This window comes from Oryza brachyantha, chromosome 9, assembly GCF_000231095.2.
Source record: "Oryza brachyantha chromosome 9, ObraRS2, whole genome shotgun sequence".
NCBI lineage: Eukaryota > Viridiplantae > Streptophyta > Magnoliopsida > Poales > Poaceae > Oryza > Oryza brachyantha.
In genome coordinates, this window is record NC_023171.2 from 12,080,377 (window position 1) to 12,094,444 (window position 14,068).

At 42.9% G+C, this 14,068-nt stretch overlaps 2 protein-coding genes across 5 annotated transcripts; both read left to right on the top strand.

Moving 5' to 3' along the window:
- The first annotated feature begins 1,292 nt into the window (after window positions 1–1,292).
- On the top strand, window positions 1,293–9,744 carry LOC102709765 (OVARIAN TUMOR DOMAIN-containing deubiquitinating enzyme 4). Of its 4 annotated transcripts, XR_001551117.2 has the most exons (8): window positions 1,293–1,495; window positions 2,937–3,445; window positions 3,540–3,661; window positions 3,803–3,843; window positions 3,941–4,039; window positions 4,455–4,652; window positions 9,353–9,424; window positions 9,511–9,744. XR_001551117.2 is itself a non-coding variant. In XM_006660703.3 (7 exons), exons 2-6 carry the CDS (start codon window positions 2,953–2,955, stop codon window positions 4,624–4,626), a joined length of 927 nt encoding a protein of 308 aa, XP_006660766.1. In that variant the 5' UTR covers window positions 1,293–1,495; window positions 2,937–2,952; the 3' UTR covers window positions 4,627–4,652; window positions 6,838–7,252. The 4 variants fall into 4 exon arrangements, 3 of the variants coding, with proteins under 3 accessions (XP_006660766.1, XP_015696820.1, XP_006660765.1); XM_006660703.3 differs by lacking the exons at window positions 9,353–9,424; window positions 9,511–9,744 and adding an exon at window positions 6,838–7,252; XM_015841334.2 differs by lacking the exons at window positions 9,353–9,424; window positions 9,511–9,744 and adding an exon at window positions 6,393–6,776.
- A 728-nt stretch (window positions 9,745–10,472) lies between these two features.
- Window positions 10,473–13,573, top strand: LOC102704836 (transcription factor bHLH130-like). Its single transcript, XM_040527873.1, has 5 exons — window positions 10,473–11,348; window positions 11,560–12,062; window positions 12,203–12,268; window positions 12,506–12,574; window positions 12,978–13,573. Exons 1-5 carry the CDS (start codon window positions 10,790–10,792, stop codon window positions 13,041–13,043), a joined length of 1,263 nt encoding a protein of 420 aa, XP_040383807.1. The 5' UTR covers window positions 10,473–10,789; the 3' UTR covers window positions 13,044–13,573.
- Window positions 13,574–14,068: the final 495 nt, after the last annotated feature.

Genomic DNA, 14,068 nt, shown 5'->3' on the forward strand with positions numbered 1-14,068 from the left:
AAGGAGAGAGATGGACTCGAAGGATTTTTCCACGAGGTTCAACCTTCCAAAACTTGTATAGGAAGATGCATTCCATAGGAATTTTATACGATTTCATATGGTTCATTCCTTTGATTTAAAGGGTTCTGTAGAAAATTTTTTATAAGAATAAAATCCTCCAAAATTCCTATAAAATTCTTTTGAATTAAAGGTGTTCCATTTGGTACAATCTTGATCCAGATCTTATTCGGTAGAGCCGAGGTTGTATCAAAATACTTTTAAAAGCATCTTCAAGCCTCCAATAGAACGCTAATATTTTAATTTTCAAGAACTTGTATTGTATTAGGTTCATCTAAATAAAATATTGGACACAGAAATTATACTTTCTCTAACAAAAATCTAAAAACAAATAAGTTATATTGTAAACACATATTTTGTTCCAAATTTAAAATACAAAAGAGCTAATTGTAGACATATGTAAATATTAGTAATGTATTTGGTAATCTATTGAAGATATACCAAAAGGGCTATTTTTTGGGGTCCGCACCCCTATCCCAAATTGACATCATATAAGGTTAGGTAAAAAACCAAGAATCTATTTAGTTAGTCACAAATCCCAAGCTGTATGTATATATGCAAAATCGAAATTTATAAATCACATCAAAGTTGATTAGGTAGATACATGTAAACATTTAATGTGGATGAACACAAGAGCTTTTTACACTATAATTAATGCATAATAGAATCTCTGGATCAATTTAAGATTTTTATTTTTCTCTTATATGATGATCAATTTGGAACGAAGAGAGTACGTTTTTGCTTTAAAAGTTTATATAAAAAATTGTTTAACAAATTTATATTAATCTATTTTAAGGTCTAGATAATACTTAATTAATCATATGCTAATGACTTGTCTGTTTTGCTTGAACTGATTATACTCATTTGCACGTGCGAACGAGCCAATGTGCGACGTAAAATGAGATTTTTATTTTCCACGGCATGGGCTGTCTCTTGAGCATTTGGGCGGAAAAAACCGGGCCCCTTCTCGGCCGGCCTACTGATTCGTGTGGGCCGCATACTTGGGCCTACAAGCGAGAGTACTCGGCCTGCTTCGGGGAGCTCTGGGCCGCCGCGTGGGCCACCACGGATGGTATGGTATGGTCCCGATCAAATCGGAGGGTTTACCCCAACCGTCCGATCTATCACACGCGGTCGAGATCGGATACCGTCTCATCGTCTTCGTCTTCCTCTTCCTCGGTTCCTCCTCCTCGCGTGCGGCGTGCGGCTGTGCGCCGCCGGCGGCGGCGGCCGTGCGCACGGCGAATCCCCTCGCCTCGTGACGTCGGCCTCCGCGGGAGAACGGGGGTCGGAGGGCAGCCCTCTTCGGCTCCCGCTGCCGTCCCCAAGGGCTTCCACTTTTGCCGGCGCAGTTCTAGCAGCCTATCTCCTTCCGGAGGCGGCACTTTCTCGCGGCGTTTCTTCCCAGGCTCCGTTTCGCCTGAGCCCGAAGGCTAAGGTGCAGATTTTTTTCTTGCCTATACTCTTTCCTATTGTGAGTAATTTTGAGCTATTGTCTTCCAATTTAGCTGTTCCGGGTGAGGAATGGGGTGCATTGGCGCTTGAGGTGTAGAATGCTTCTGGTTCTCCGTCTACAGTGTTAGGGTTTATGGTAACTAGGGGATTGCCCGTGTAATTTTGCATGGAGCTAGATAATTCATGTAAAGTTAGATTTCATATACAACTCCGAAATTTTGTTTATATACTACCTCCGTTTCATATTGTAAACTTTCTAGTCTTACCTAAATTCATCCGTTGATGAATGTATATAATTTATATATATGTTTAGATTCATTAGCATCTATATGATATAGGAAATACTATAAAGTCTTATATTGTGAAACAGATGGAGTAGATAGCACGACGTAGAAGTATATTTGGATTTCATATACAACTCTTAACTTATATTTTTACTATTCCCACTATTCTATATTGTAAGACTTTTTAATCTTGTCTAGATTTATATATGTGCTAATAAATTTAGACTCATATACATGATACATGTATTTGCCTAAGTTACACGGGCAAAATTACATGGGTTATCATGTGGATCCATGCAAAATTACACGGGCAATACCCTAGTTACCATAAACCCTAACAGTGTAGACACATATACATGATACATGGGTTAATCCTATTACAATCCAATGGTTTAGATTTCTTTTTATTTTTCTCTAACTAACGTGATAATTTATAGCTTCCAGAGTGAACGTAGTGTCTCCTTTTCGAGCTGTCTTTATAATATAATAGATAGAAGATAGATTATGGGGTGTTGTAGTCTTGCCAATGGGGGTACGGAATGGATTGGTAGCAGTAGCATGGAAGCTCGGCTTTGCGGCCATGATAGGAATTTGAACAATCGTAATGGAACTAGTATTCCGGTGATTCGTTGTTGCCCTGACTCGAATGCTCGGGATTTGGGGAGGGCGGTTTATCTTTGTAGCACATTCTTTGAAGTTCACAAGGATAATATGGATTCCCTATGCAAGTGTGACCAACATTACAAAGAAAAGGAGAGCAAATTGCATTTGTTCTAGCAAGTGTATGCTTATGATTTAGCATGCCCATCCCTCTTGTTCTTTTGTCGAATCTCAGCAGAAAGCGGTCAATTGATAGACGTCGGAGACATTCACAGCCTTTCTTCTCACTAATCAGTATCTGCCACACATTTATTTCCTGGATGTAGCATTGATAAAACTTTTTTTTTTGCTGAAAAATAATTTAATCTTCTTACAGTGATGCTACTATTGACATCAATCATATCATAGGTCCATTTTGTCATGGTGGATCTTCTACTTAATTGTGATGGTTTGCTTTAGTTAATTATCATAAGAATGATCTCATGTTCCAGTAACTCTTCATTATGGTTCTCCAAACACGTTTTTTTCATTTCATACTAGGTGCTGCCTGAAGCAGATGCCACTCTACACATCAACTGTCTCTGTCTGTTTACAACGCTGTACTTACAGCATGTATTCTCAGCCTAGTCAGTTACAAGGAGCGCTGACACAGGGGATGGCCTTATGGAAGTATTCTCATTCACGAGCAATCAGTTGTCATGTAAAAACTGGATTAACTGGTTTGCCTCCTAAGATGAACATAAAATCACCACAATCATGTTTTGTCAGTTTGGGGAAACAGCTGTGCTGCAGACTACCTATGAGAGACCCTATCCTAAAGCTAAAGCTTGATGTGCCCTCATGTCGGAAGTTCTATAGTATTCTCTTGGATAGAAGCATAGGACAAAAAGTTGGAGGTACAAGCACTGGACTTTGCCTATGTTTTGCGGTTCCTGCAGAGGCAAATGCTGAGGGTCCTGTGGACAACAATACTGATAACCCCCAAACTACTGAATCAGCCACTAGTTATGCTCATGGGAAAAAAGTTTACACGGATTATTCTGTCACTGGTGAGAGTTTTTTTTTAATTTAATTTACACTATGCATGTGGTCAAAGCATGCATCATCTGGTCACTTGTGTTTGATTCACATGGGAACCCACAGGCATTCCTGGAGATGGAAGATGCTTGTTCCGCTCTGTGGCTCATGGTGCATGTATTAGGTCAGGGAAACCCACACCTGATGAGAATCTTCAGAGGAAGATGGCTGATGACTTAAGAGCAATGGTATGCTTGTATTAATGTTCTGCTGAAGTACTTGTGTTATTGATCAATACTGCTCTTAAATACTAAATGTTACTCTAGAAGCAACACAACCATTTCCTGGTGAATTTATCGTGTAAATGTTCTAAATGGTGCCACTGTTAGGTTGCTGATGAATTTATCAAGAAACGAGCAGAGACTGAATGGTTAGTTCTACCTGTCCTCATTATTCTGTTAGTTACTCTGCATCTAAATATTGTTGGGTTATGCATTCTTATTCTTCACTATGACATCGATTCACAGGTTTGTGGAGGGGGACTTCGATGCATATGTCTCTCAGATTAGGAAGCCACATGTGTGGGGAGGTGAGCCAGAACTGTTAATGGCTTCACATGTTCTTCGGTGAGTATTAGGGATGATGGTTGGACATTTTTTCTTCTTCTTACTATTTCAAATGCAATATTCATTAGTGCAGTATCCTGTTGGAATGCTTATGCCCTCTTGGTCATATATATAGGGGTTGATGGAATAAGTTAGTTCACTTTTACTCCCCAGTAGGATTTCTGTGGGATAAGTTTGTTCACTTTTGCTCTCTTTTGTTTTTTTGCAACTGTTTAACATTTTTGACAAACACAACCCGCGGAAACAGTAATGTGCTTTTTTTTTTTTATGTTACGCTTTTGACCGTAGTTTATTAAATGTAGCTCAATAGCAAGTCAGCAATAGTGGATAATTCCATATAAAGTCTTGTTGCATGGTCCTTTTTTTGAAAATGGGAAGTACCAAAGCACTAATACATCATTACCAATGTGGGCAGGATGCCAATTACCGTGTACATGTATGATAAGGAAGCTGGTGGTTTAATAGCAATCGCTGAATATGGTCAAGAGTACGGGAAGGAAGATCCAATTCAAGTTCTTTTTCATGGTTTTGGCCATTATGACGCTGTTCAGATAGCAGAAGAGGATGGTCCAAGGTCAAGACTGTAATATTGGACCCCAGATTCCAGATGGTGGTAAGTTTTGAATTAACTTTTTGTTCCCTTTCTTTTTTCCAAACACACCTACTGTCCAAATGTAACTAGAAAAAAAAAGTTCCAATACAGTTGAATTTGATTTCCTCCTTCACGTGGTTCTACTTATCATCTCCTGTCCTGAGTCGTAGACTTGCATCCTCGTCTTTTCGCTTATGCTTATAAGCCAAAATTTGAATTTTCGACTCTAAATGTAAAGTTGATTTTGAGGTTTTTTTTTCATTGTTGTTTATCTTTCAGCTTTGATTTTTTGGTCAGTAAGAACACATATATAAAAATTTTATTCATAAATTATTTTTCGTTTGTAAATACGTCGTTTTGCTTATTTCAAGAATAAGCCAAAAGATAGGCATCTTGTAGTACATGTCAAAAAAACCTGCATGTAGCATTTGTCTGAATCTGTGATCTGTCACTGCACTTGCAAGGCCTGCATGCTGCAAGCAGCTTCAGGTTGCTTACCCTGCCTGCAAAACCAAAACCTCCCTGCCGCGTGAGCCGGCCGGCGGCCACAAGGCGACGCCGTCTCTGGTCAAGGCTGTGTGGGAGGAGGAAAAAAAAACGCGGCTCCCCCGCGTTACGCCCCTCACCTGAGCCCCGGCCGGTGCCGGCGCCGTCGTCGTCTTACGCTGGTTGCTAGATCCTACAGCCGCATGCTGCTGGGCGCGCCATGCGGCCATGCCTGCACTGCACCGCCGTACAGGGTCCCGTTTCCCTCACATCTATGCAGAATTTTGCAGGTGCAGCAGCAGTACGGGGGTGGGGGTGGCCTGCAGTTACGTAGGCAACCACCACCTCTCGCAATTGAAGGGCCAATAAAAACTGGACTTGGCATCTGCTGCTGCTCTGGGACGCAAGAGGGCTGGTCGTCTAACTCTCATGTGTTTATGCTGGCATTCAGTTCAGATCAGATGGGAGCCCTTCCTGTCCCAAAGAAAGTAGAGAGCTTCACCTAACTAAATTTGTGCCACGGCCATGCACTTGTGTCCCAAGTGAGAGTAGAACATCTAGGCCTCCTTTGTATTGGTGTTTTTGTTTTTAGAAAAGCAGCCATTTTCTCCATGAAAAATCCTGGGAAATTCCTAGGCTCCACGACCACAGGGTCCTAGCTAATTGGCTGCTTTTCTGAAAAAAAAAACCCATTGCAATAGGGCTTTAGTAAATGATTTTAGGGCATTTGAATTTGGACTCAGATTCTCACATAGAGCTGTTCGATTAGAAAAATGAATTACATCCCTGACCTCGCATCTAGTTTGAACACAGCCAAATGGTTATTCGAATGTGCAAATCGAAACGATAATTGATTATATTTACCTAAGGTGGCTTAGGATCTGATACCGCGTAGGGAAGACATTATTATTTGGACAGCAGAAAATCTATAGACCACCACACTCTGTCTAGTTAAATGTTTCTTTTTGCAAAATAAACAGGTCATCTTTTGGCTTTCTCACTGAAAAACCAAACGACATATTTATAAATTAAAAATAATTTGTGAATAAAACCTTTATATATGTATTCCTAGCGATCTAAAAGCAAATATGGGAAAAATAAACTACGATAAAAAACCCTAAAATCAACTCTAAATTTAATATTGAAAAATTCAATTTTTGTCAATAAGCAAAAGCATAAGCAAAAAGTTGAGTCCCTAAATATCCAAATTAAGCTTTACACGTAATTTCTTTATCTTTGCCCTTTCATGCTCCCGTTGTGACACTCCCTGACCAGAGGTGACAATAATGTGAAGCTTATCCCAAGCAAAGAATAATGTGACGTGATTATAGGTAGCGAGAGAGGAATAGTGTTCCTACAACGATCACTTCGATAATTGTCTGCAGAGTACCTTCCTCTGGACCTTTCTGAGGCACAAAATTTTGCGATTGCTGTCAGAGTTCAGGAGATTATTCTCAGGAGAATATATCGTAGAACATTAGTACATAAATGGCATAGGCTGCTTTAGATAATAATGCATAGATACTCTTGCCTTCTGTATATTCGAACAAAATGTCAAGCATTATTGGGGGAATTTTCACCGGTAGGAATAATGGGAACATTAGGTTCCAGAGACGGTCAAATTCCTGTGAAGATCATGAAGCACACTCATGGCTACATCCATTTTCACAAATGCCTTGGCACTTAAATCTGAAGATGGTATTCTCTACTGTTCTGGCAGATAAACTTCAGAAGATTTTTTCTTGCTTGCAACACCTTCATCCATTCATCCATGGGGGAAGGTCATTCTTGTTGATCAAAGATACCTTATGCCATCAAGAGATCCTTATCAAGATGGATAATTATATGCCCAATCTTATGTACAAAAAACGCACATACGCTCCATGCACTGGGGGACCTTCTACTGCCGTTGGATTCTCGAGGAATAGCATCCTCGGATATGGTTCATCGCTTTATCAATATTAGGGCACACGATTCTTGATGCGCCTGTTCTCGAGAATAGATTCATGCATACAAAGGAATTATTGTTTAGTACACGCCCATAATAATTAAGTTATGGAACGAGCGAAGATGTCAGCATAGTTTCATAATAGATAATACAGACGTATTCTTCGAGCTTAGCTTGTTATCATGTAAAATTCAGATGAAGCTATCTAACTACAAGAGGAAAATGCATCTACAAAAACTTCAATAAGGTCGAAACAGGGTAAGGAGATACGTTTGGGTAGTGAACTAAGATGAACAAATTGAACTTATTACATTCCTATTTGACATTTAAAAAAGACATACCGGTTAGACTTGCTACATGGGTACGTATTAACAGGCCAGGTTTTATATGACAAGACCGATGAGAATAATCACCACACTAACAAACAAAGGGATGATCATTTGGCTTTTTAAAGGAAAAAGTCAAACAACATGTTTATAAATAAAAAATAATTTATGAATAATATTTTTATATAGGTGTTTTTGTCATCTAAAAGCCAAAGCGAGAAAATAAACTACGATGAAAAATCTCAAAATCAACTCCAAATTTAAAGTTAAAAATTTAAATTTTGGCTTATAAGTATAGACATAATTGAAAAGATGAGGTTAAGAGAATAGGGATCAAGTTGCATTATTATATATAATATTAGGAATGTAGGGCTAAAAAGAGCCATCATATTCGTTATACATGCCTATAAATTATCATATTATTCAAAAAAAGAAAAAAATACACACGCTTGTTGATTGTGGTATATCCAATTTATTACTCATAAATTAATTGAAGTTATACAATTATATATTTATAAAGATCAGGGGTAAGAGTTTGCGCATCAACTTTAAGTCTATTTTAAAATTTAGCTCCGCGTAAAACCGCGCAAGAAAATCAAGCCACCAAACATCAGTATTGTTAATTTTGTAATTGTGTCATCATCCAAGTTGCAGGGTCAACCTCTTGATGAAGACCCTCCTGGCCTGGGGCTGAACGACTAGTGGCTGCTGCTTGGCTGCCCAGCCGGTGTCAAACCCAACCGTATCACCTCCTATTCCCTCCTTTTTCTAGGGCTTTATGCCGTGAGACCACCCCCAAAAAAAAAAGAAAACTCTCCAAAGTGTGGCCATGTTTTTGTCTCTTGTTGGTTCACCAACAAAAGTAGAGGGAGCCACACCTCCCCTTCTCCTTTTCCTGCCTACCTTTTTCTCTGCATGGATAATGGAACAGTAAAACACAAGCTTAGCACAAAGCAAGCAGGAGAGAGATAGAGATTGACACTGAGAGATCTTGAGAGAGAGAGAGAGAGAGCATAGCATTGGAGACACATGTGGAGCCACATGGTTCACAAGATCTTGTGAGTTGGGTGAAAAGGATGGCATTTTCTCTCCTTTGATTCCTTGAGATGGAATCAAAATGGGGGGAAGGGTTTGATTAATGGCACCGAGGGAGATGGCAGCAGGGCAGCAGCAGTTGATTATCTTGATTGCAGTGTCATCAAACTCATTATGATCAATATACTATCAGTTTATTAAGCCAGATCCAGCCTCTTTTGTAGTACTGGGGTAGGACCAAGATTGTTAATTTATAGGGCTACAAGTACATCCAAAGTCACCCTAGATAGGATGACAACGCCTCTAAACACCTACTACTGTCTTGCTCAATTATCTTAGACCTTGTTTAGAACGCAAAAATTGATATCCAACTTTTCTAGATATTGAATTCCATGAAATTCACATGCTCTGAATGTGAGTACTCTTTTGAAATTGCTGTGAAATTCATATGATCTTCCGAGCGTGAAAGGTTCCAAATCGAGTAGTACGGCATCCAAATATGGACCTAACATCAAAGACAAAATAGCCTCAGGAAACAGCTTTTGATGGCCTCTCCTGCATCATATCAGAACTGCTTCTGTCATATCCTTGCAGATATTGCTGCTCTCACAGTGGTCATTTTGTTTGCTCAAACTTTGGAGCTATCACAAAATGTAAAAACCAAAAAGAAATAAAAGAAAGAAAGAAAGGAAGATTTTTTCCTCCCTCTTGTGGAAAGTTAGCATGCTTTCAATTGACCAGTGGTAACTAAACATGGTAGACAGAAGACTGAAGAGTGGATGCATAGCTGATACTAGTAGCATATAGTAGCTTGACAGTGACTTATCTGAGTAGTAATTAACAAATAAATACTGTAATGTAACTGTCCTTTTGGGCTATCTGAAGTTGTTAATTAAGCATACACTGATACACTTATTTTTGTGCAGCTGAGTTGCTGCTGCTCCAAGCAGGCACAGCACTGTATCTTTGCCTGCAACACATGTGCATCCCTCGTGAAGGTGATTTTTTTCCCTCTTTTTTTCCATTTCATGCGTCTTCTTTCTCTACCATATTTAGCTTTTTTTTTTAATTGTCTTTCCGACAGCCGAGTTCGCGGCTACGGTGGGTCCACGTATTCGAGCTTGATGGGCCGGGCTGGGTGAAAACGTCGCTGGGCCGAAACCACTCTGCACCGGTGCTCTGTGCATGTGAGTAACCCTTTTTGGGGTTTTTTTTTTTGCCCATCTAAAGTTATAAGAAATAGAAAAGGTAAAGGTTGTAAATACGCACGAGCCTTGTATATCGAGTATGACCAATACTGAATAAGGTTATCTGAGATCGTTGAAAGATGGAGGATGGAAGATTTTTTTATTTTCTAATAGTTATTTAATGATATAAATAATAAATTTAACTACTGTAAATTTAAAAAAAATCTATTTTAGAAATATAATATATTAAACTTCTGTATATAAACTTTTTTATTACAAATGTACTGTGAAAAAATGGATAAAACAATTGAGAATAATATGGAAGAATGCAACCTAACATCCTGCAAAACATAGTAACTCATATGCTCATAATGTATCTATAAACACATGCACACACTATCCATATAAGTATCTCACTGCACTGGTAATATATTAAGATTAACGAAATCAACACAAACAACCCACCACAGGTCACTGCACAGGAGAAATGAATTTCGTAAAACACTTCTATATATACCTAGAGTTAAGAAGTTCGCATACAGAAGTTAATCCTTATGGTTTACGAATATTACACACATGACATGTGCATGTGTTTTCTTTGTCGGTTCTTTAAACATATGCCAATAGATACACTATACAAATCTCCAACGGAGAAAAAGAAAAATAAATCGAAGGCTCGATTATTTGACGTCCCAGTCCACCGCTATTAATTCAGATAATCTCCCTATGTTATATTTACGATGTCAACTCAATTAAATTAACGACGAAGAGGGTTAAATCACCGGATTTTTTACGTGTGGATTAACCAATGGATATCCGTCAAGCAGTAAAGTAGGCCGGTGGCCGTGGCTAAGCAAAAGACGGCGGCGGCGGCGGCGGCGACGACGACGTCGACGTCGACGAGCGAGTGACCCAGCCACGAGGGCACCTCACCTCGATCCCCTCCTTCCTTTCCAGTAACTTCCACCGTTATAAATACTCCGGCTTGGAGAGCTCTCACTCCCACATGCTCAACTGCTACACGTCCCCAATCAACAGCTCCGCCTTCCTTCCTCCTCTCGCCGTTCCGCCATTAAATACTCCCCTCGCCTCGCCTCCACAAAATTCTTGCAACTCACTGTAGCGCGAGCTGAGCTGCTGCTTGTGGGCTTTGTGTTGGTGGTGTGGAGTTGGGTGATGTACGGGTCGCCGGTGTCCAAGGACCTCAACCTGCCAGTCCAGCCGCAGCAGCAGCTACCTGCAGCTGGTGGTGGTGGGGGTGTGCGGACGCCGCCGCAGATGAGCTCGCCGGGACTGCTGAGGTACAGGTCGGCGCCGAGCACCCTGCTCGGCGACGTGTGCGGGGACTTCCTCCCGGCCGTCGGTGGTGGGCAGCAGCAGCAGCAGCGGCCGGCGAGCCCGGACCACCACGCCGCGGATACCGTCCTCGCGCGGTTCCTCGCCGGCCACCACCCCGAGATCCGGGACAAGCCTCCCCGCCCCGCCGTCGCCGCGGCGGCCGCGCACTTCGTCCCGGAAGACGCCGCCGCAGCCGCCATGGCCTCTCAGCAGCAGCAGCAGCTCATGTACCAGTCGCATCAGCAGCAGCAGATGGCCGCCATGGAGGGGCTCTACCGCACGGTCAGCTCCGGCGGCACGGAGTCCACCGCCGCCGCCGCCTCCGGCGGCGGCAACAGCCTCCTCCGGCAGAGCAGCTCCCCTGCCGGATTCCTCAACCATTTGACCATGGACAACGGTTGGTGCAGCTCCTCTCCTCTCCTTCTTCTTCCTCCTCCTCCTCCACTCGAGCTAAATCTTTCTTGGTTCTCGCGATGTACTAGCTCAGTAGCTAGCTAGCTCATCCGATCCTGCAAGAAGTAGAAGCAATCATGAGCTAGCTACCTTTCCATTTCTGGAATTAATCGAGAGGCATCGTATTACGCAATTAATATCTATGCCAATTATAGGATACGGGAATATGCTAAGAGCGGGCATGGGCGGCGGCGGCGGCGGCGGCGACGGGCGGCTCAAGGGGCAGCTCAGCTTCTCGTCGCGGCAGGGGTCGGTGATGTCCCAGATCTCGGAGATGGGCAGCGAGGACGAGGAGCTCGGCGGCGGCGGCGGCAGCCCGGAGGCCGCCGGCAGCAACCGCGGCGGGTACGGCGGGTACGGGATGGCGTCGTCCGGCTGGGAGGAGCCCTCGCCGCCGCCGACGTCGCTCCTCCCGGACGGCCTCCACTCCACCAAGCGCCCCCGCGGCGGCGGCGCCCCCGACTCCGCCTCCGGCAACGCCCACCTGCCGCGGCAGCTCAGCCTCCCGGCCAAGAGCAGCAGCAAGCCGCCCTCGTCCGCCGCCGCGTCGCTGGAGATGTCCGCCATCGAGAAGTTCCTCCAGTTCCAGGACGCCGTCCCCTGCAAGATCCGCGCCAAGCGCGGCTGCGCCACCCACCCCCGCAGCATCGCCGAGCGTGTCCGTACCCCCCCCCCCCTCCCCTCCCCTCCCCTCCCCCGTCCCATGCACCACGCCACGCCACGCCATGGCACGCGTCCATTCCTTCCTGCCCTGTCCTGCCATTTCCTGAGCTCAAAAAATGTCTCTCCCCTCTGCAGGTGAGGAGGACGCGCATCAGCGAGCGGATACGGAAGCTGCAGGAGCTCGTCCCCAACATGGAAAAGGTGAGGAGGCGCAGACCCCCCCGATCCAATCCAACGCGATTGCGCGCACACACACACACACACACACTCCATGATTGGTTTCTTCCCCTGCTTGGGTCACTGGCACTTCACTTTGGCAGCTGCCACTGCCGCCATGGGAGGACCACGGCTCCTACAATAGAAGCAAACAGTGTACTAAGCTAGTTACTAGTAGCTGATGTGCTGACCGTTTTGTGATTTGGCTTGGTTCTCTTGCAGCAAACCAACACTGCTGACATGTTGGATCTGGCCGTCGACTACATCAAGGAGCTCCAGAAGCAAGTCAAGGTAATATATACTACTCCGTACATATGTTTGATCAAAATTCAGAACTGTAGCTTGCTTGATTGTCCCGTGATATGGGAGATGTTTTAGATCAAGTTACATTTGTTATATCCTCCAGATCAGGGCAGGGGTCACTGCAATCAGCTAGTGGTAGTAGCTAGCTAGGCACATCCAGAAGATTTGTTTCATCGATTGGCTACTAGTTACTGTATGCACTCTAGCTAAATTAAAAAAATGGATGTTCTTTTTCTATTGAAAAAAACTTTTTGAGGTGCTCACATGAGGATGAGGTTTCGCAGTTTGGACAGTAGCTACATGTAACCATAACTATCTGCTCCTAAAAGAAAGAATCAGCCAGCTTTTCTCCAAGTTGCTCACGGTGTTTCTGTTCTTGATTCATCTGAAGGTGTTGAACGACAGCCGCTCCAGCTGCACCTGCTCGGCGAGCAAGCAGAAGCACTTCGCCGGCTAAAATCGACGAGTCGATCAGAGGACCTGACCGGTGCAATTTGGCGACGCACGGGTGGCCGCAAGGCAGAAAAGCTTCGCATCAGCACCGGCGGTTTCTTCATTTTCTTTCTTCAGTGAATTCCCTGTTATCTGGTAAAATTGAACACGAGGAGGGCATTGGATTTTGGAGGAGCTTCGTCATGCATGGAGCATCAGAAATTCAGAAGAAGATGAGGGGGGTCCCACATGGTAGCGGTAGACTACTGTAGCTGCAAGGTTTGATTAATTAGTCGGGTTTCTTTTTGATAATGAAGGAGATGAGAGTAACTCAGAAGTGTATAGATAGTTGTCTCTCATCTCTGCTTGTCACACTACACAAGTGCAAGTTGCAACCGTGTCTGCATGCCCCATGTACATTGCATCCCTTTGCTTGACAAATGACATCCCAGCACCAGCCTCCCTGTAGCCCTGTGTTTGTGGAGTGCTTGTTTTGCAATAAGAGTCACTGACTAATGGTAGTAACATGTACTCCCTCTGCGACTAAGTCATAGAAAAAAAAAACTATCTTCGTTTCATAATGTTACGATATAATGTTACGATATTTGACTTTTTTTTCTGGTAATTTCTGATTATTTGTCTTATTTAAAAATTATGGAAATACTATTTATTTTACTTGTGACTTACTTTATTATCCAAACAACTTTAAACATGACTTATTATTTTTTATATTTGTATTAAATTTTTAAATAAAACGAATGATGAAACGTTGTAACCATAAAGTCAAACATCTTGTATTAACGAAGATAGTACCAATTTCTAAAAATAAATCTGGATAACCCAGAAATTGATTTTGTTCAGGATATGACAGGATTGTTCAGAAATTGATTTCAGTTTGGTGTTGGGAGAGGATATAGCAGAGAATCGGTACAGTGAATCGTTGGTGATCCTGCCACTCTCGTCGCTGTCGAACTCCTCACCTGGTATTGCAGATTTGCATCAGCTGAATGCGGTGCATGTATCGGCGTACGTGCTCGTCTATCCGTCGCG